This window comes from Ammospiza caudacuta, chromosome 1, assembly GCF_027887145.1.
Source record: "Ammospiza caudacuta isolate bAmmCau1 chromosome 1, bAmmCau1.pri, whole genome shotgun sequence".
In the NCBI taxonomy this organism is placed as follows: domain Eukaryota; kingdom Metazoa; phylum Chordata; class Aves; order Passeriformes; family Passerellidae; genus Ammospiza; species Ammospiza caudacuta.
The window spans coordinates 39,148,781-39,171,323 of record NC_080593.1 but is presented as its reverse complement, the minus strand read 5'-3'; the positions used below and the strand labels follow the sequence as shown (position 1 = coordinate 39,171,323).

Sequence of the window (22,543 nt, the reverse complement as noted above, 5' to 3'; positions counted from 1 at the left end):
GATTAAATGAAAATATTTTAGGAATATTTCAGTTTTTAAAATCTTTGCAGTGTTCTTTAAAGTGATTTGTTTCCAAGGGAACAACAATCTGCAGAGCTATAAATCTCTTTAATAGTAACATATCACAGGTAAGAAACCCACATTCCCTGGTAGTGTTCATAATTTTTTTTTGTTTGTTGGAAAAGTAATTTTTCATTTTTTCCTTATCCTTCACAGTTTAATATAATTTAATTTCCTTATGGTATTAAAGGAACACTTGACAAAAATAGTACATGTGACACATTTCTGAGCATTATTGATGTAGCTTAGAGGATAAGAAATATTTAAGGGATTTATTTTGAAACAGAAAGTAAGTCACAGGTTGTGCCATGTTGAAGTACCATTTCCTCAGGTGCCGTCCTGGCTGGAACAGCTCTGTCTACAGAAGGCTTCAATTCTGTTTAGTTTTTCAGTAACAAACCTAAATCCAGTCAGAGGGGGAAAAAACAAGAAAATGAAAGTTTCGTGGGAATTTTGACTTTGCTGGCAAAGCAAATCCACATGGGAAAATTTCTCACTAAGAATTTAAAGCCCAGCTTCTCTGGATGGTGTAAAAGTATCCAGGTATTGTGTTTTGCTAGCCTGTAAAACACAGCCTCATGTCTGTTGGAGCTCTACATAAGTTCCTGTTGGTGGTACAGGGGATCTTTTTGTGGTAAATTAACAACCTAAGTACAGTACTTGGGAATGTTTTATTGAGGGCATGGAGAAGTAAATTCAGCAAGCTGTATATGTTACATACACTACAGCATTACCAACCCATCCCCTCAGTGGAATGGTTTGGGGGTTTTGGTATAAACAACTACAGAATTTCTTGAATGAAACAGGCGTTTTTATGAAGTGCTGAACATCCATTATTGAAAAATCAGATCTTGCATGAGACATGCTTTTTATCACAGACAAACTCACTGTTTTTAAAATCTAGATGATGGGCCTGAACTAAAGTGAAAATTAACTTTTATTGTGTGCTTTTCACACTGTATTTTACAGTATTATTTGTTGAGTTAGACAATGGTAAATGAATGAGGGTTCATGAGGGTTTTGCTTGTTGTATTTCAGTAACTGTTTGCAGTCTTCATGAAATGAAATGTTTCAATTATTAGATTTTAGGAGAACAAGTTCATTTTAGAGGCAACTTCGTTGACTTCAGTAGCACTGATCTCAATAGAGTTCAGTTTGACTTACCAAATGTATTATTATGTTGTAAGCAAGTTAATAAGAAAGGCATGTTAAAGATGCTTCTTTTATAGTTAGAGAGGGAAGAAGAACTCCAAGTGTGAATTTTAACTTCTCTGATCATTGGAAGGACTTGTCCTGGATTTGGTAGTTAATTAGACATTAACTGAGAATGCTACTTATTTAGAAAAGTTAGTTACAGTTGTGTGTTGGAAGGAAAATGTCTCTCTGTTGGCTGTTTTTATTAGTCTGAAATATTTAGCAATATCGGATAGGGAAAATTTTGATATGTCATGCCCAGTTCTTACCTATTGCACTGAAATTTTAAGGACTATTTAAGAGTATGTTCATCAAGATTGTTAGATGTATGCTTAAGATCCTAGAAGAAAAGGGCCAAGTTACACAGTAATTTTAGCAACCCTGTAGTTTAAAATGAATTAAATACGAAAGCTCTCATTATCAAATCAGTAATAACTAAACTTCCTAATAAGAAGAACCAATACTAGAAAGGTATACCGGTTTATTACTGACTTCACAAGTTTTACTGTATCTTAACTGTGCTGTAAAGAAAAAAACACATTTTTCCTCATAAAAAACAAAATAGCAGTTAATATAAGTTAAAAATAAAATAATTTTTTTTAGATTTAAAAAAATGGCTGATTAAAGAAGGTATAATAACCATGCTGAAGCTTGAGGTACATTAGGCAATTAAAATATCCTACAGTTTTTGTTGTAGTGGCGTTGCCATGTTCATAGTTCATAGGTGAGCCAAAATATGTTCCTTCCTTTCCTCACTCTGTTATCAGAAAAAAAGCTCTTATAAAAGTACTTCATTACTGAAACAGAGCTTCATTACAGAAAAGATAACCGAGCAGAATAGCAAAGCAATTAGCCTATTGATAATATTTAAGCAGAGTTCTTTTTGATTATTATATTATTTTGAAGTTTCCCACCTGTTGAACTCAATAGAAATTGCTTCTTGAAATCACTGAAGTTTAGAAAAGCGGCTTTCCTGTAAATTCATTATAAGGCAGTGGGGAGGATTGTGTATGTGTGGAAGGCTGGGGAGATTCATGCATGTAATTCTGTAAAACAAAATCAATAAAGCTGATGACAGATTAAGTTGCTAAATTTTGTAACACTAGACTACTGTTTGGGTCATCAGCACAGCACTATTGGATTTTCTATGGTTTAATGCTGAAAAACAGGATTATTGATTTTAGGATTTTCAGCGTATCCCCTCTGGGAGTTCTTAAGCAGTCTTTATAATTCTTCACACTTAAGTTGACAACTACAGTGACATAACTGTGTCCTTGCCTTAGTAATCGTTTTCTAATCATATTGGAAAAGGCTGGAAATGGTTTATAAAATGATTATTCCAGACAAATGGGGGAACAGAAGGGTTGTCAGGATGTCACTTCTTTGTCTGGTGGTCATTGCTACCTGACTGCCATCTTGCCTTGGAATTAACTTACAGTCACAGATTAAGACCTTTGACTGTCATAAATCTGCTTCCCAATATGTTTGACTGGCAGGGGAGTTCACAAGCCGTCCCAATATAAATAGGATTTTAGCACATCAGGTGCTGCTCCGAAGTAAAACGGGCTGTTTTGCAGTCGACTTTGTTGGTGTATATTCATTGCTCCTTCCCCGACCCATGTGTATGCATGCCTGCGTGTGTATGCATGTGTGTGTGTACGTAAAGTAGAAGCTGAGATAGGCTAACAAAATGAACTACTGTATGCAAGAAATATATGAAGTGCACCCAGCTGCTGGTAGCAATTGCTACATGCAGTCCACTGATTATTGCACATATATCGAAGATAATCAGGGTTACAGCAGTTGTGATGCTCAGGTCCTGCACAGTAACAACATATATATGGAACAGGCCTGGGCGGTGAATCAGCCTTATACCTGTAGTTACCCTGGAAACGTTTTTAAAAGCGAGTACTCTGACATGGACATGGCCCTGAATCAGTACAACCAACCTGAATTTTTCACAGAAGAAAAACCTACTTTTTCTCAAGTGCAGTCGCCATCGTACTCTCAGAAGAAAGGTAGGGGCATTTTATTTAAATAACAAAAAAAAAAATTCTCTGTTTTTGTTTTTGTTTTGCTTTAAACTTACAGTTGCATCAGTTGGCTCAGATGCATCTTTGAATGTGAAGGCTGCCTGTTCAAAATTGAAAGCAGCAGTAACATAGGTTGCTAGGTGATTGTAAGGTTTTCGGAGAGCGATGAGGATTTCCAAGCACTTTTTCTTAATATATAAGAGACATTTGCAAGTATATTGCTTCTTTTTTCTGCTTTCCTGGGCTATTAAGTTCCTTTGCTATTCACCAGTGAGCTTGATAAGAAAGTTTCTCTCCTGAAATGTCATCATTATATATGCTGCATCTTAAAGCTGTGTTTCTGTTTACATACAAACTGTATAAGTCCGTGTTTTCAGTAAATGTGAACTCTGTTTGCTCAGCAACTCAGGAAAAAGATTTTGAAAATAGGACTGTAAATATGTATGGGAAAATGTGTTTGAATTACTGTTTTCTAAGTGAAAACCACGAGTTTCTGATTATGCAGAGCAAAAAAGACTGAAAATTCAAGAATATATCTATGCAAGAAGGATGACTTTGCATCCAAAAGGCTGATCTAATCAATACATTTGTGAGACAAGTGCAGTGTCTGCTCCCTAGGGGTTAAATCATCGCCAGTTTTTAGAATTTATTCTTTTGATTTCAAGTAAGCAAGTGAGATTTAAAAGGAGCCCAAAATACTAACAAATACTTGGAAATGTTTTCAGTGCTGTTTGTTTTGAACTCAGTAACCCAACTTATGCATATGAAGTATACATTCTCTGTGTTTCTTTAAAATCACATTATTAAAGACAGAAAAAAACTTGTATGTTATACCAAAATAATATCCTTTTCTGATCAGACCAGATTTTCTGTATGCAGTTTTCCAAAATCCAGATGAATCGGATGTAACTAGAGAGTTAAAGAAAATACCATTTACTACTTTTGAAGTATCTTTGTAATGAAGAGCAGACTGTTTATTTTTATTAACTACATGGAAAACTGAAGTATTTTCCTCTGGACAGAAAATACTGATTAACCCTTGATGCAATAAATCTCTGTGATTGATAGAAAGATGTCTTAATTTTATACATTGAACAGCATCATATTTAATAATAAATAAAATTATTTTTTAAATCCTTCTTGGAAGCTGTGACAACATGATCAAATTGTAGGCTAAATGTAGTTGTGGATAATATATGTTTTTGTGTTGTGCAACATTTTAAATGCTTTTTAAGGCTTTTTTATCTGTTGTTGGGTTTTAATTAATGACTTCATATCCTTTGTAGAATTCTTCTATTTCTTGTTTTTGGTTAAGGGAAAAGCTTATCTCAGGATTAATTTAGAAAAAAAAATAAAGACTTGCTGTTGCAAAGTCACTGAAGGAATACATTTTTCATAATGTTAAAGGTTATAAATAATACTTAGTACACCTAGATCAAAGCTTTAAGTTATTTCAGTGCTCAGGCACCCAACATCTGCCCTGTGTAAAGTTTTCGAACTTGTTGGTTTGAAAGAATACAGAGTTGTTTTTAAAAACAGCTTGTATGCCTTTATTTTCTACCACCTCAGTTTCACTAAGAATTTCCGAGGAAGCCTCTCTAGCAGGCTTTTAATTGATCATTCACAGAGACTGAGCAACGTGTTTTGGGATTCTTTAGAGCCTTATTACTGTGATAATCAATAAAAAGTGGCCTCCCTTCTGTCAAACCTTTGCAAATGTTGAGGTTGTTAAGCAGAAGAGATCTAAACTGCGTGGAACATGTGCATCTTCTCTTTTCTTCTTTTTTTTTTTAATTTCCATCTTTTAAGCAAGCTATCGTAAAACTAACAAATCTTTTAATCCTGTCCTAAGAACAGAAGGCTTTTCACAGGGCATGTGTGTCTGTATTGATCCAGAATTGATTGGGGGAGCGAGTGAGTTTGTTAGAGAAGCCTTGGTAATAGCCCATTAAAGCAAAATTAATTCCCTAAACAGGTGTTCATGAAGAGTTTTGATTGCTGCAGTTGGTATTTTTGTTAGTCCCTTGAAATTTGTTATAATCTCAATAATATGCTGTTCAAATCAGATTGTACTTTACAGTAGCACATGGACTTGTTACTTGTTTCATATCAGAGCTTTTGCTAGTTACTAAATGGTTAAAATCTTGTTTTCCCTCTGGGAAGAAACAAAATCAACATTGTATATGTCGAAAAGCTTGTAATTTGTGAAAGGGTATTTAATTACTTCTCTATTTTTATGTCACTTTGAACGAATTAGAAAATAACTTGAAAAACAACAACCAAAGACCCCAGCAATGTGTCACTGGGGGGGGGGGGGGGGGGAGAGAAACATTTATAAAACATAGCCAGTTGTTCTAAATATCAGAAAGCTGCTTCAGTTATTACAGTACATTAAAAACTATTATTTCCTGGCTATCCGTCAGAAATTCTGATGAAAGAATTAATCTTTAAAGAAAAGAATTGTAGTCCAGAAAATCAGGAGTTGGAGATGTGTGTTTAGCTTTGCATCTACTTGTTGCTCCATTACCTTTTGTGCTCTGGTGTACACGGTTAAAAGGTGACAGCACAACGTTTGTGCAAGAGCTTACTGTTTTATTAAGGAAGCCCTTTTGGACCTGATCCTGCCCTAGGAAACAGACAGCCACATACACTCTGTTTTCTGTGTAACGCTGTGAAATCTGATAAGCAGAACAGGGCTCATCGTTGTGAGAACAAGGTGCTATTCTCAGTTTTGTCCCAGAGAGCTTAAACTGGAATATTCTTCCCCTCACACAGTGTTGCCAGCCGTGGTGAGCTTGCAGCATTGCCTGCTGGATGGGTGATGCTCAGGGGGCGCCTGTGCCCCCCTGCCCCTGTGCAGAGGCTGTGCAGACAGACAAAAATGTCCCTGGATCTCCTCACACCACCTATGCTGTGAGGAGGAGTACCCAGTGACAGGAGGAGATAATGCAGTTAGGAAGGTACAAAAGAAATATGTACAGGAGTCCACAAACATCAGTCTCCCCACACTAGGTGTCTGCACAGTGTTTTGGACATTTGGACAACATGGGAGAAGTGTCTGCAAAGTTAAAACTGGGATAAGAGTTGGCTTTTCACTTTCTTTGCACGGTGATTTCTCGTACAGTGTTAATGAAAGATGTCCACAGGTGTCTGTGAGGTTAGGCTTTAACTTCACATTCTGTGGGGCAGAGAGCAGTAAGCAGGGGGTGCCCCCCCAAACCAAGGGTTTTGGGGAGAATTCTTGAGATTAGGCTAGGGGGGAATTCTTGAGATTAGGCTGTAGCAGAGCCAGCTTCTCATCCTTGCAGCTCACCTTGCTTCCCAGATACCAGTGAGATACTGGTGAGGTTAATGCCATGTTTGGAAGGACTCATGGTATGGTGGGAGAACAGGGCTTTGAAAGCTGTTGTTATTGTTGTTATTTTATAATTGTATTTGCCATAATTATTTCTCTCTATTTTTTCTCAGGCAATTAAGGTGCAGCTGAGAATATGTAGTGTGTGAATGCTAGAGTATGCAACAGAATTGGCCCAAACTGAGTTCTCAGCAGTGTGAGAACATTAAGGTACTTTCTAAATAGCTAAGAAAAAGTAACATGAAGCTTATGCCAAAATGTCATCAATGCGGGGAGTGTGTGTGGATATAATCAATTTACAGAAACACTGAGAATTTGTCATCCTGGCCTTTGCAGCAGAGCAGTTCCCAGTATGTTAACGATTATTCAAGCTTAAAAATATTAATTTTGCTCTTGACCACCCATCTAAGGAAATAGCACTGAGAAAAATTGCATAATCCATTGCATAAATCATTATGCATTTGGAGTTATGTTTCTTTCATAACAAAAATCAGTGGAAATAATGTGTTTTCATCTCCTTTACTGTAACCTTTCCACAACCAAATGAAGGATGAAAAAGTGAAGTAAGTTATGCTTTGCTTTGTTCAGTGAGGCTTAGATTTCCAAACAAATAACTTTCTTGCAGTACTAAGATACTGTCTCTAAAAACATTTAAATTATTTGAAGGGTGGGGAAACTGCATGATATGACCCCTTAAAGTGATGTATTTTGTACCTGTAGTTGGTAATGGCTGCAGGTACAGTACTGATTGCAGAAGTTTAAGTGACAACACAGTTTGGGCTAAAATGTTTTCAGCACATTCTCTGCAAAAGCACTGCTGTTGATAACGTTTCTGACTCAGCCTAAGGAGCAGGGTTAATGCACTGAAAAGTCGTGGAGAGAAAAAGGACTATAAAATGTTTCAGATTAAATCATTGCAGAATCTTTTGTCAAATTTTAGTAATTTCATAAATCAAGAAATGTCAACAGAGATCAAAATTGAGCACATGCGGGCCGGTTAGCTAACAAGAAAAGTGTGAATCTGCTCAGCAACATTCTCGGTGCTTCCAAGCTCAAAGGAGAAATAAGCCATTTTTCTCAGTGGGAGTAATTTAAAGAAAGTGGGAAACAAGGATCAGTGTATCTGCCCAGCATTTCAGATCAATGTTGATAATAGCACACATAAGAATGGAGTATGCTTTTTCTCTGTTGGCTCTATGCTTTCAACAAAACTCCATTTAAGCTTTTTCTGCACAAGTATGTCCAGGATGATGCATGGCTGTTCCTTGTAATTTTTTATAATTTGTAAAGAGTTCAAGGTGACTATGAAAGCAGTAGAACAGCAGTACAAATTTACATTTCAGTTGAGGATTCTCAAGGTAGTAATTAATTTCATCTTTTTGATTTTCATACTGTAGTGTCTAGTAAGTGAATATCAGCTTACTGGTAAGTCCTAACTCCTCATTTTAGTGAGTGATCTCTGGTCATGCAAACCATACCAGATGGGAGAAAGAGAGATTTCAAGGAATATATTTAATACATGACTCTGCCAGTGTACACTGAAAATTAAAGTACTGAATAATGGTCTTGAAGTGTAACTGTCCTTCTGCAATAGCAAAAAATGGCATTTTCTGCCTTCAAGCTATAAATCTATGGTGGATTAGGAACAAGCTAATAATGAACATCTGGCAGACAGGCATAATTTGTTTGCATCAGTGTTACTCATATTCTTGTTTGGTAGTCAAATACCATTTGGTTCTACAATTTTTTTAAGGTGGGGATTAATTCCCTAGGTGAATATCACATTACTTTTACAGATCTAGATATATAAAGTATGTGCAGTGATATTTTAACAAAACTGAAGTTGGTTTTTTACTTTTCTTAGAAGATGCTTTTTATTGTTGATGTTATTAATGTGTACCAGGTACAGAGGGAGAAGAAACACTATAATTTTTCAGAGTTTTTTTATAATTGAAATAGTTTTTCTTTGCTTTGTTGGATGGAGGAATAGGCACTGAGTGCCTCGCTTGTGCCTCTCCAGCCCATTACACTGTGCAGGGTCATATATGGTGCTGTAAGGCATCATTCCTGCAAATGGTAATTAATGGAGGAGTACCTCAGATGACTGCATGGGGTAGCAGATCTCCTTCTGTTCTTACAACTGCTTGGGGCAGACTCATTGTGCATTTTCCTGTTGAAGGGAATTGTTTCCTGCCATGCCTCTAGAAAGCTACAGTTGTTATTTAGATGGCTCTCAAGATTGGCTATAATGGATTATATGACATATTCTTCTAGAGAGGGGCAAGTGGTCCTGCTGTGTGCTTAGCCTTGCCAAGACAGTAAGATTAGGCAGACTGGCAGGTGGGAGTCTGGGAACCAAAGGTGTTACTTTAGGCTACAGGGGAAACACCAGACAAGGCAGATCAAGGTGATTCACTGTTATTATTCTCTCAAAGATCCAAGGTGGGCATTGGGATAAACAATGTCAGGTCATACTTGACAGATAATTAACTTGGAAGATCGTATGGGATGCAACAAGTGACAGTCCATGAGGATGCTGAATGCAGCAAACAGACTTGAAACAACAAGGTTGTTTTTGTGCAATTCAGTGAGGCTGGTGTTGCTCTTGAACAGTTCCTCTTAGATATTTATGTAAAAGGTTTTGACCAAGAAATAAAAAATAAATTCTGACCACCTGAAATAGGAACAAACCTGATGTTTCCATGAAATTTATCAGTAAGTTAATTTATTAGTAAGAAATGTATCAGTAAGAAATGTATTAGTAAGAGCACCAGGGTTACTCTGTCCAGACAGCATCTGCTTTTCCACATGGGCATTTTTATTTTTGCTTCGGTGTTATTACACAGACATGAAGCAAAAGTACTTGTTGATATGAGAGACAAGTTACTAATAGTGGTGCAAAGAGTGAGACAAGTTCTGTTGCTCTTTTCCTTCCTCAGAACATCTAACAGGCAACTCTGCTGCCATCCATGACTTCCTCAGGAATCTCCACTGCACTATTCATTTATTCCATGCTGGTACCATGTTTAGAAAGACAATGTTGAATTTCTTCCTGCTAATGCTGTCTCTAACTCTGAGAAGCAGAAAAAAATGTACTGTCTGTTTATCTACATGTCTTTCAAATGAAATTGTATTGAATTTATACAGAGGTCATACAGGATATTTGCCACTACTAGAAATTACTTAGAATTTACATTAGTGTTTGTAAGAACTGAATGCAAATCCATTTACTCCTTTTGCAGGGATGTCTGTCTGAATTGTGTCTTTTAAAAATACTACTGAAGGTCCAATCTTCCCAGTCTAACTGTTTCTAACCCCATTAGCTGTTAGAAGAAGTGTTAAAAATACAGAAAACTGTAATAGAAAGACAAGATTTATGTATTGCACACTTTTGTTGCCAGTGATTTCTTGGAATAAGAATTTTCTACTCATGTTTCCTGTTCAATTACTAGAAGAGTTCCAGTTGTGTACTTCCCTTGTGACATGGAGTCAGTCTGTGGCAGTACTGAACATAATATTTAGTTAGCTTTAAGTAGGTGGCACTTAATGCTTCTGATGCAAGAAATTTGCAATGTGGTTGCATGTAAGGATGCCATTTTTAATTTCTGACTAGGAGTGCCCCTAGGAGATTTCTGCCAGATTGGAAACTTTATATTGGATAAAGTCATGAAACCCCAGGAAGAAGATGGACAGCAGTGATCACATGCATGACCCAGTGTATATATTTAAGGAAACAGTTTAGACAAGTGATCTCTTGCTCCTCCAGTAGAACAAGTTGCCATTGCATAAGCAGCACTAACCAGCTTTTATAATTATTGAAATACCATTTCATTTAATTCAAAAACAATTCTTGAGGAAGCTAACCAAGGGTACTGAATTTTTGAGGATGTAGATGCTATGCAAAGACTGTGTTTTGTGAATAGCAGTAACCAGCAATAACAGAAGCCATTGATCTTCATGATACATTGAGGGGAAAATTCTGCATCCCTTTGCTGCATCTTCTGCCCACTCTGTCAGCTCTGTGTTGTGTATGTGTTGCATGTGCAGAGGCAGGTGTGAGCAGAGTGGGGGCAGGATGGAGATAATAGCCTCTGCTAATCCCCCACTGGCATAGTGTCTGTTAGGAGTCAGTGATGTAATTAGAGTTGAAACCCCGCTGTCTCTCGTCTCTCAAAGTCACATGGCCACCAGTCTATCCAAGCATAACTTGTTCATCATGGAGAAATATAGCCTGAATATAAATCTGCTCTTTTGCTGTCTTGTAGACTGGTTTGGTACAACATTGACATCTTAGCTCATTCCCCCACTCCCCTTTCAGAATATTGGCAGACCTGAGATGCCTGTATCCAGGAATGGCTTCCAAGTACTACTGCTTCCTTGTTTTAGAGAAGAGGATACTTACTTCTCTATAATTTGAGGTTCTCATAATTATACTCAAATTAGGCCATACAAATACTTTTTGCCTTCTTTACTTTCTCCTGATTTACTCACCAGACTCCATAAAGTTTAAGCATTTTAAGCTCAGTTAACTTTAAGTGTTTTGTCTAATTTGGACCTTCCTTTCTAGAGAGCCTCTGGAAGCATAGCCTTAGGAAGGCATTTGAATTTAAAGTGCTACTGAGCTGACCCTCTGGCATGTTAATTGCAGGAAGATGATGGCCACCCCTCTTGCAGCATCCCCTAACAGCCTTCTGCTGCCCTGTGTCTTGCTGGTTGCCCTCCAAGTGACTGGTGTCCCAAGTCCCCCTGCTGTACCAGCCCATGCTGCTGTAAGGGCTGCACAAAGACATTAACCTTCATGTCTAGCCTTATGTGTGGTGCTGCAGATGGATTCAGCAAGCTAGTGGTAAGGGACTGTGTTACAGGCAGCTGCATCCAAAGGACTCTTCTTCATTGCACTCAAAAATTCCACTCAGACAGCTGGCAGTTGATGCCAAACTGGGAGGAGTGGCTGGAACACCAGATGGATGTGCTACCCATTCAGAGCAACATAGGCAGGCTAGAAAAATGGGGTGAGAGGAATCTCTTGAAGTTCATCAAAGGCAAAGGCCAAATTCTGCATGAGTGGAGGAGTAATAAAAAGAGCAGTGCAGGCCCAGCTGGCAGGAAACCGCTCTGCACTGGAGTGCTTGGTAGTTCCTGGTGGGCAGCAAGTTGCATATGGGCCAGCAGTGCGTTCTTGAAGCAAGGGAGGTAAATGGCATCTCATCTGCTTTTGGAAAATCATCACCAGCAGCTTGAGGGATGTGATCCTTCCCTTCTGTTGAGCTCTAGTGAAACACATCTGCAGTGTTTGGTCCAGTTCTGGGCTCCCCAATAGAAGAAAGACACAGACATCCTGGAATAAGCCTGGCAAAGGGCCACAGAGATGATGAACTGGAGCATCTCTTCTATGAGGAGTGACTGAGAAAACTGGGACTCTTCAGCCTGGAGCAGAGAAGGCTCAAAGGGGCATATCAGTGTGTGTGAATATCTGATCCCCCACACTGTAGAAGACAGGGCCAGACTCCTCTCAGTCCCCAGTGACAGAACTAGAGACAATGAGCTCAAATAGAAGTACAGGAAATTCCTTCTGAGAGTAATAAAACAGTATTTTCTTTTCACTCTGAAGGTGACAGAGCAGAACACTTGCACAGATTGCCCAGAAAGGTTGTGGAGTCTCCATCCCTGGAGATACTCAAAAGCTGTCTGGGCATGGGCCTGGACAGCTGGCCCTGTGTTGAGCAGGGGTGTTGGAGTAGTTGACCTCCAGAAGTGGCTTCCAACTTCAGCCATTGTGGGACCCTGTGCAATGTTTATTACTCCACTAATCTTACATAGTTATACATATAGGTGCACTTTCCTCTCTCCCCTCAAAGGGAGTCTGAGATGTCTATGTTACGTCTTCACAGTGAGATTTTTCAGAAGGTAAAGTTACAAACTATAACTCCATTAGTTATGAGTCATGGAAACATTGATTTTGAAAGGTTTGTATTTTACCCTGTTAAAAAGTTGTCTCTGGTTACAATTACTTTTTGCTTGCCATCAGTATTGTTTTGGTTTTTTGCTCAAATTGAAAATATGTTTGTGTTTTCAAAACAAATGTCATTGTGGGAAAAGAACCAAGCATTGCCAATTTTTTTCACAGCAGGAATATTTTCACTGGCTGGATCTGGTAGACCACTTCTGAAGAGAAAATGTCATTCTAACACATACGTGTACACACTCACGCATACACACATATTTGAATGTCCACATATTTTGCTTTAAATTCAGGCTACATTAAGTGTTCCTGTGGAACACATCCAGGTCAGGCATGATCAATAAAACTTGGGCTATATGTCGCTTGTACCTTTCTGCTTTGAAATAAACCATCTGTCAGTAAATATTTCTTACTACCAAGCCCCTCAGTCACACTGAAACCTGGGGTCTCATCTACAGTATACAAGTATATTGAGGTTTTTTCTGATATATAGAACAGAAACATACTGTATGCATTCACTGCCATTTTATTGTTTCACATCAAATCTTTTGAAGCAATGAATATTTTCTGATGTAGGATTTCACTCAGGAGAGAGAAATCATGTTCCAACTTTTCCCTCTTGACCAGTAGACACTGAATCAGTCTGAAGAATATAAAATCTTATAGGCTGTGTTTAAGTCTGTAACAGTACAAACTTTTATTCGGGAAATTCAGTGAGTTCAGAAGTATGTCACTGGTAGACAAGATCTGTGGTGGATTTTAATGCAATCTTTTTATATCACATGTATAATATAAATTTGTATGGAGTTTACACGCCACATCCTCTTTTTCTTTGCAGGGTACATACCCAGTTACTTAGACAAGGATGAGCTATGTGTAGTATGCGGGGACAAAGCCACCGGATACCATTATCGCTGCATCACTTGCGAAGGTTGCAAGGTAAATGGCATGGTGGGAAAGTGGGAATCAGAAATAGCTCTCCAGCTCCTCCATTATACAGACTTCCTGAACTGTGCTGTCAAAGCAAATAAAGACAGATTAGAAGCTAATAAGAACATCCAGTACTGATGATAAGCCGCATCTGACCATGCTGCTGCTCTTCATATGCATAAGGAATATAGTTGGTTTTTGCCGTGTTTGCTTTTGAAAAGAAAACAAGAAATTTAGACTGGTGTTGCTGCTGTTTAACAGTTAGCTTCTGAATTTACATTTTTTAATGTTTCTTTAGCCATGTTCTCAGCCAGGGTACAGCAGCATGTTCCCAGCTACTCCACTGAAGCTGTTTATGCAATAGCTAAGGTTCTGCTTATGGCCATGAGATTAACAGTGTTCTAGTGCCTCTCACCATCCCTGTGAAGAAGCAAAAATCAAAATCCTTTCCACATGCTCATATTACAGTAACATCCATCAACTTGGGAAGCATTGACACCCAATTAAAATAGTTTCAAAAAGATTTTGACTTCTTTAACTTAAGCACATTGAAATGTGCTTGCAGCCCTAAAATGCATCTCCAAGACTACATGCAAAATTAAATTTAAAAAGAGATTGCTTTGGGCAAGTAAATAAAAAAATGGAGTAACACAATCAGACACATCTTACATGATTTCACTGCCATGAATTTGCCTGAATAGCTTGAGATTCTGTAAGAAAGCTATTCTTTCCTGCAGAAAGTAAAAAAAAATTGTTTTTCTAAACAAATGGGACCACACATGTCTTGGGCTGGTGTCATGAGACTAAGCCATGAAAGTCTCATTTTGTTCACCCACAAAGTCTGGAACATTTGGATATGATATTTTGGGTTTGGATTTGCTTTAGAGCTCCTCATTGCAGTAACTCTTGTGTTGAAGTAGTTCTTTTGGTTGTACATCATTTCCCTAAGTTACATTTATGAAATGAACAGAGACCTAAATATCCTATGTATAGCAGATTCATGGTAATACTCATAATGGCTTTATACATATACTTACATACAAAGTAATGTATAATGTATATATATCTTTATATCTTTATATATATGTATCTTTAAAAAGAACTATGGAGCTGCACAAGTGGTTCTTACACATTTGCATCCTGAATACCAGATAACAATACATAACATGTATGTTGTATGGATGCAACTTAATTCAGATATAATGGGAAGTAAGCAGCACTGGGGCATTATGAAGTAGACTTAGCTCCCAGCTGAACAGCTGTATCTGTTGCGAGTTTTCCTGCTAAGACTTTCATTACTTCAAGTCAAGTAGTTCTTTTTATGCCTGCCAGCTATTTTAGAGACATATCATACAAATTTGCTTTTATCTTCCCATACAGTTCTTCTGTCTGATGTACAATTTAAAACAATGTTTATGCGCACAAGGACCTGACATAACAATTTGCAAAAAGTAATTATTTTCTTGAAGGAGCTGCATACACATTTCAAGCTGTATGATATATCAACAAAGTTATATGTTTTATCAATACACAATATATATAATAAATTTTCAATTAATTTGATGCTTACTAGTTGCTTCCACTCAATGTCACTTTAGTTTTGTAACAAGCATAATCAAGGCTGACAACCAAAGATTTGCTTTGGCATGTGCTTTCATGAACTTTATTCTCACACATGATTCCTGAAGAGTAAATTGTGAGGAATTTAAACACAAATAAATGAGCAGTGAGGTCTGACATCACTGAAATGTTTTTCCTGACTTTACCCCTTGCATCTTCTGCTATATAGGTGTGTAGCAAAGGAGTTTAGAAAGAGTTGCTCCCTACTATACAATGGGCTTTCTTTTATTGATGAGAATAACGCTTCTGTGGTGAAGTGTTTGGACAGATATAGAGAGCAGCTTCCTTAACATCTAGCTGGAGATGAACAAAGAAAGATTTTTGCAATTTTTTTCTGAAAAGTGCAAAGAAATGAGAAGGTGAAATGGGCTGTCTCAGCAGAGGTGATTGAGACCCTTGCCAACATAAAGCTACAGCTGCATTAAGTCCTGTGCAAGGTTCAGAAAGCAGAAGTTCACTTGCTGAGATTCATTAGAGATTTTTCTATCTCTTGTTTCATAACTATTGATAACCCTGTGACCCTGGTTGTCCACAGTCATCTTAGGTCTTCAGGAAGGGGTGGAGCAGATCCTGTCTCTAGGAATTCATCACAGGGTTGAGAACAGAACCTAAACTGGGTGTTCAGTAGATGAGAGTTTGAGACTTATTCCAAACCCCACATAAGGATATCTTGCCTGTGATTTCCTAGATTTTATCTTAACACAACTGGTCCCAATCTTGCAAAGGCTCCCACACAAGCTTTATGCCACTCAGTTTAATTAACATTTCAGGTCTTACCATAATTAAGGAAGAAAGAGTTGTACTCTTAGCTCAAGCTGAACCTCGTAAGATAAAACTCTAATGAGGACAAGGCTCTTCATTGTTTTCACAGGAGTTAGGAGTACAAGCTGAAATACAGCCTTATCTGTGCATGTTAATTCAACACTTTGTGTTAAAAGAAATTGCGCACTGCTGTAAGATTTTACTGGGTATTATTTAACATGATTTAAAAACAGACCTTTCGCCTACTGAAGTGAAGAGACTATTCATTAGACAAAATCCCAGCTGAAGAGACTATTCACAAGGTAAAATCTCACTTGAATTTTGCCATTGTTTTGACTAAAACCAAAGCCATTCTGAACAGCCTCAGTCAAACAGGACCTGAGTGTCAGTGTGTTGTCTGTGTCAAGGTAATCCTGAGCTGCATTGCTGAATCTAGACAGTCTCAAATAATGGTGAAACTTGAAATTGAAGTCTAAATTTTCTGCTTTACAGCCTATCTTGTTCATATCTTTCAGTCTTGGGGAGTTTATCCAGCCCCTTGCAAAAGTCAGTGAGAAAAGTCATTTTGGAATTAAAACCAGGATTTTGTCCATAATGTTTAGAGATAACTTTTGTCTGATTTCATTACTTACAGCAATGTTTTATGGGGCATTTGAATGAGTGAATTCAGTGGGATTGCATTAGTTCATATAGTCTTAGGATCTGTTTAAATTTGCAAGATATATCTGTATTATGACTAGATAGATAGATAGACCACCATCATGAATCTTTGTTCATCATGGGGCTTTTGGGGCTTTTGAAATTCTGTGGTAAATACAAATTAAATCTGCTTTTCAGAAATACAAATAATTTATAAATTAGGGATCCTTTGAGTTTAGAACCAAACTCAAAGATTGTGTAGACTGTATTTGAAAAATCTTTTTCTTGCCCAGATTTGGTTGGTTATTTGGCTTTTCTGGAAATAAAGGAGTGGAACTGTTTGTCCTCAATCCTTTAATAGCACAAACACACCACCATTCTTACTATTTGCAGAAGCTGCTTTTTAATTAAGACTATGTGTATGCCTTTCAATATCCTTCAAAATGATTACAGAATTTGAAAAGGGGCTCAAAAAATACTTAATATGCAAAAAAAAAATTAACAGTAAAAAAATATGACTACAAGAAGACATGTACATAGTATTTGTGTCTCAAGACAGCACTACTTGCACTTTTACTTATCTAAGATCTCTATGTTTTTAATTGTTAAGGAAAATCAAGAGAAATGCCATACACTATAAAACTGGTTTGAGAGCTTTGAGAATTTTTGGGAATGAAGTTTGTTATCTTGCATAGTTAGGTACATGCCTAACAAATCAAGCAGCTCCCAATTTTTAAAAATTGCTCAGTGCTAATGCTTTCCAATGTACTTATTTCTTGCACCTAGGGTTTTTTTAGAAGAACCATTCAGAAGAACCTCCATCCAACTTATTCCTGTAAATATGAAGGAAAATGTGTGATAGACAAAGTAACAAGAAATCAGTGCCAGGAATGTCGCTTCAAAAAATGTATCTTTGTTGGCATGGCAACAGATTGTAAGTATATTTTCCTGGTTTTTCTTTATTTTATTTTTTTTTCAGTGTCTGTGTTTGCCTAAAGTATGTTGATTGATGAAGCTTGTTAAAGTAAAATAGAACTGCCAGCCCTTTTCTGGATTTAATAATACCAGGGAATCGCAGTCATTGCATTAAGCCACTTTCACAGGGCTGTAATTTTTTGTTTATCCTTCATCAGGGTGCACCTTCTCCTGGCCTTACCAAGCTGAGTAACAATAGGAGTGTTCACTATTTGGAGGAGAGGAGGGAGAAATGCATCTGGATGGACACTTCTCTTGAGATAAAAACATCTTGTTTAGAAAATTCTGGAGGATGTGAAATTGAATGTCATTGTATGAGTCATCCTGCAGTTGTTTGTTTTATTTTTAGCCCTGAAGAAGTTATCTGCTGCAAAGATTTTGAGTCTTTTCTAAAGAACTAGAAAATATGGCTGTAAGATTAATCCTTAGGGGTCTTCTTTTCCTGCCATTGCACAGGGATTTACACCAATAACTTCAATTACTACAAATGGGAAGAAATCATGTAAAGCCCCCCAGAATTCATATAAATCCCCTTGTGCCTTCATGGTTGTTGCCAGTGCAATCCTTTGCAGAAGAACTGACAGGAAAACAGGCCCAGTAAACAACAGAAGAATAGTCTAACTTAGTATTTTCATTGTTAATGTAATGTATAACAGTTCCCTCTGTCTAGACGGAAATAGAATAAAGGGGACATTTTCATTGTGGCCAGGTAGGACCTTCGGGGAAGGGGCTGGATACCAGTGAAGTGATGAGCAGAGAGCCCTGGGACCTGTGTATCTGGAGTCACTGGAAGTAATGGGGCTCTACAGGAACACCACTTGTGGGGATCAGGGAAAGAGCCAAAGGCATGTTGGCATGTTTGTGTCATGCTTCAGGCAGATGAGCCTTCTGTGAATAAGTGCTCCCACTTTCTTTGATCCATGTTACCTTCTGCTGGCATCCAAGTACATTTTCTGCACTTCAGAGCAGTGAGTGTGAGAGCATGCTGATAGGGACAAAGAAAACAGAAGTGCATCTTTCCCAGTATGGATTACTCCAAGTCCATTATAGGAGCACTTGGATACCTCACAAAGCTTTTGCATATTACTTTTATTGGTGGAACAACCCCTTGAGGGCAATGGCAGTATACAAAGCATTACCAGGATGGTAAGTCACTCTTTGCTACCCAGGCTTCTGAGAAAATGAAGTTTGAAGGGCGAAGTAAGAGAACAGTCTCAACTGTGGGTCTTGCCAAGGCACTTCCTTACTGATTAGTTAAGGTGTTTGTAAGCAACTGGTACCTCAGGCACGCAAAAGACCAAAATTCTGACAGTCTTATGAACTTCCTGCCATTTTTGTATGTTTTTTCCCCTGCTAGTGGTGTTGGATGACAGCAAGAGGTTGGCAAAGAGGAAGCTGATAGAAGAAAATCGAGAGAAGAGACGTCGGGAAGAGCTGCAGAAAACCATTGGGCACAAACCAGAGCCAACAGATGAGGAATGGGAGCTCATCAAAATTGTTACTGAAGCACATGTGGCTACCAATGCACAAGGAAGCCACTGGAAGCAGAAAAGGAAATTTCTGGTAAGGGCTGTAGCCTTATACACTGCTCTTAGAGCCAGGTTCTGTTATTTCTTCTGTGGTGCCTTCCCAGCATTGCAACCCCAAAGAGATTTTATTGCCAGTGTACTGATGCTTGTGAAAAAAGGGTGATTTTGCATAGTTATTACTTCATTTTTCGTGCCCGAACCTCAGTGTTTGATCAGACCATGTATTTCAAAAGATAAACAGTGTTGCTATGTTAAGGCTTACTCAGCTTGATACTTTTATTGTGCTGTGATAAGGAAAAGTAGAAAAATTGTTTCTCTCCTTACTGAGAACAGAAGCAGTCTATAATACATACTGTATTTTTTAATATATTCTATCTAGGGATAGTTGTCTTTATTAGGGACTATCATAAAACATATTGAAAGTGTTAAAACAATATAAAGTTCTAGATGAAAGCTGATACTTTTGGTTAATAACTCAGGGGTTTTGCCTCTTTTGGTTAATGGTGAATACAGTACTGAAAATAAATTAGGCAAGGAAAATTAATTTCAGTGAGAACAGGATGATACATACACTATACCATTGGGGTTGCAGCCTACAAAATAACTTGGATTTTCATCCTATTACTAAGGGTCAGAAAATAAATGTTGATTTATGATGCTCGAGCTTAAAAAAGGATTTATTTGGTTTTTCTAAATCGATTTTTAACAGAAATAAGTGCAGAATGCAAAATGCTTCTACCACACAAAAGAGGGATTAGAGACTGCATTTGAGAAATACACAGGAGTCTTTAACAGTCAGGGTATACTAAATCAGATAGAGCACACTCATCTTTTTGCAAGCCCAGGTTCCTACTGCGTAATTCACCATGGGAATTTCAACTCACTGTTGAATTGCTCAGAGAAATTACGTATTCAGGACAGCTGATCTCTTTCATAATGTTGGGGTTTTTTTAATGCCAGTGACACCATCTATATTTCTATATGAAAGGCTTGTGTTCATAGACTCCACAGTCAGGAAACCACAGCCAGTCATCACTGGCAAGAACCAAGAGAGCACTTTCCAGGGGTGTTGCAGAGCAAGGTGTGAGCAGACCAAGAAGCACGTGCAGTCGTACTTTTGGTTGATTAGACAGGAGTGCTGTTCTTCAGGTATCAGCTGGTTTGGGATAAAACCTAGGGAGCTGGAGGTTGGGGCTGGGAATGAGCTGTTGAAGAGCAGGAGAAGCTGACAGTCTGCCCCAGGAGTTATGGATCTGTCCGTATGTGGCTGAGGCTGGTTCTTTGACAACAGAGACTTCATTGGGGTCCACCTTACCTCTTCTCCTGTTGAGTTAGGTGGAAGGGGCTCCCCTCCAGTGTGTTAGCTTTAGCTGGCTCTCCTGACTTCCTTTGCCTTTCCCAAGAAAATGCTGTGCTCTTCCTTTTTCTCCATAACAATGGTTTGCGTGAGTTTAAGCATTTGGTCTTTTTTGCTTGGAAGGGATGAAGTTTGTTTATCATGAGCACACTGACAATGTGGTTTAGTTACCCAAGATTCAGGGAGGGAGAGAGCCTAGAAATGAGTTTGAGTTTTTTAGTAGGAACCATCAGATAATTGAGCCCAGTATTCTTCATTGTTCCTTTACAATTGGTGCTTGCTTTAGCAACACATTGCTGAGGTTTTTTCTTATAAGAAGTTAGATTTGGATTTAGATTAGTTACAGAAGGATCTTTTATGATGTGTTTCTTTTAAAAAGTCGTTGAACACAAATTTTTATTACAGACAGCACTTTCAGCACCTCCAGTGTTTAAGTGTCTTATACAAATGTCATGGGGCCCATCAGTCTTAAAGGTCTGTGTCTCTGGATTTTATCTAGTTTATGACCTTAATGTGAACAGAATGAAATTTCTTCATGGTGTTTGGTAGGTGTTTGTAATTGCAAAGCCACACTTCAAAAAAAAAACAGCTTTGATATGCCTGTTTTTAAAAGACATGGTAACATTGACCAGCTGCACAAAAAAACAAGTGAACAAGTTCAAGTGCAGTTGGAATAAAAACCATTCATTACAGATTCTGCTTGAAACTATTTAATTGTATATCCTTATTGAAATCCTCAAAATATGATTTGTTGTTCATTTGGAGAAACCTTGAGCTGAAATCATGCAACAGGCAATTTTCAAACAAAATTTTGCACAGATAAGTTCAAATTCCATTTACATTATCCAGGGTACCTTTAGGTTAGCCTGTTCTTTCTTGCTCTTAAGTTGTTTTAGCTTTGCACATAAGTTGTTTTAGCCTTTTGGAAACTGGCCTTGGCAATTGCCTGGGGGATGCTGTGTGATACCTGGCAATCTGTTCTGGGGAAGCTTTCTGAGCTTTGAGTGGGTGAAAGAGCTTAATTCTGCAAAGCATGCAGCATCTTCTCAGGGGTAACATGTCTCCTCAACTCTCTTTGCTTTTAGGGAAACTTGAGAGCTTTCAGCTGAGAGTTTTCCTGTAAGGAAAAGCGTGCCTATGTTTTTAAGCAAAAGATGTATGTGCTGCACCCATAAAATACATAGATACAGACACAAGGAAGAAACTGTGTGCACAACAGCCAGCTGTCCACAAAGAATGGGTAGAAGCATACCAGTCACACATTTCTCTGTGCTGTCACCTCTTTCACAATGAAAATGAATTCACACATTTGTATACCTTAGAAATGAATTCACATTTTGTGATGTAAGTGGACTTCACTTACAAAGCAAATAGCGTTGCTTTTTATTTTAGCACCTCTGCCATACCAAGCAGGACTTTTTGGAGTATAAAATAGTTGCTCTAAGACAGATTGCTCCTTTAAATGTCTTTGTTTATATCCTTAGCCAGAAGATATTGGGCAGGCACCAATAGTTAATGCCCCAGAAGGTGGGAAAGTGGATTTAGAAGCCTTCAGCCAGTTTACAAAAATTATCACACCAGCGATTACAAGAGTGGTGGATTTTGCCAAAAAGTTGCCTATGTTTTGTGAGGTAAGAAGACTTTCTTGCACTCCTCATTTATATGCCTGTTGTTAAAAACTACTCAAAATACTCTGGCATGGAACTTAAAAATTCAGTTTGCCTAAAATTAAAAAATTAAAGACACTCAAAATTAATGGGACTAGAATAATCTGTATTTTCATTAATTTTCTTTTTCCTGTGATTGCTGAAATCCTGAGTTTGTTAATCTGGAAGTCATTGTGGTTCATTAGGGATTCAGATATGTCTTTAGAGGTGGCCTTGAACAAAGCAAATTAACAAAAAGATACTGTCTAGAAGCATTGCTGATATGTTTAATAAAATCTTCCAGCACATGGTTCCCTATGTATCTTCTGGTTCCTTGGCAGGTACAGTATTGTGGAGTTAGGTCTAGACAGTAAAAAATTCTTGAAATTCAGTAAAGCACCCCTGTCCAGGAGTGGCACTTGCCTCGTTGGGTTTCCTAGGCTTGGTTTTCCTAAATGGGGAGGTTGTCCATAAAAGTGTC

General features: G+C 37.9%; 1 protein-coding gene across 3 annotated transcripts in view; it reads left to right on the top strand.

Annotated features, from left to right (window-relative positions):
• Positions 1-22,543, top strand: part of THRB (thyroid hormone receptor beta) — a 156,306-nt gene that overhangs the window by 123,147 nt on the left and 10,616 nt on the right. For all 3 annotated transcript variants that reach the window (XM_058805378.1, XM_058805386.1, XM_058805369.1), the window contains 4 exons: positions 13,443-13,543; positions 17,342-17,489; positions 18,888-19,093; positions 21,901-22,047. In XM_058805378.1, coding sequence (XP_058661361.1) covers positions 13,443-13,543; positions 17,342-17,489; positions 18,888-19,093; positions 21,901-22,047 — 602 coding nt within the window. The remainder of the gene's footprint in view (positions 1-13,442; positions 13,544-17,341; positions 17,490-18,887; positions 19,094-21,900; positions 22,048-22,543) is intronic.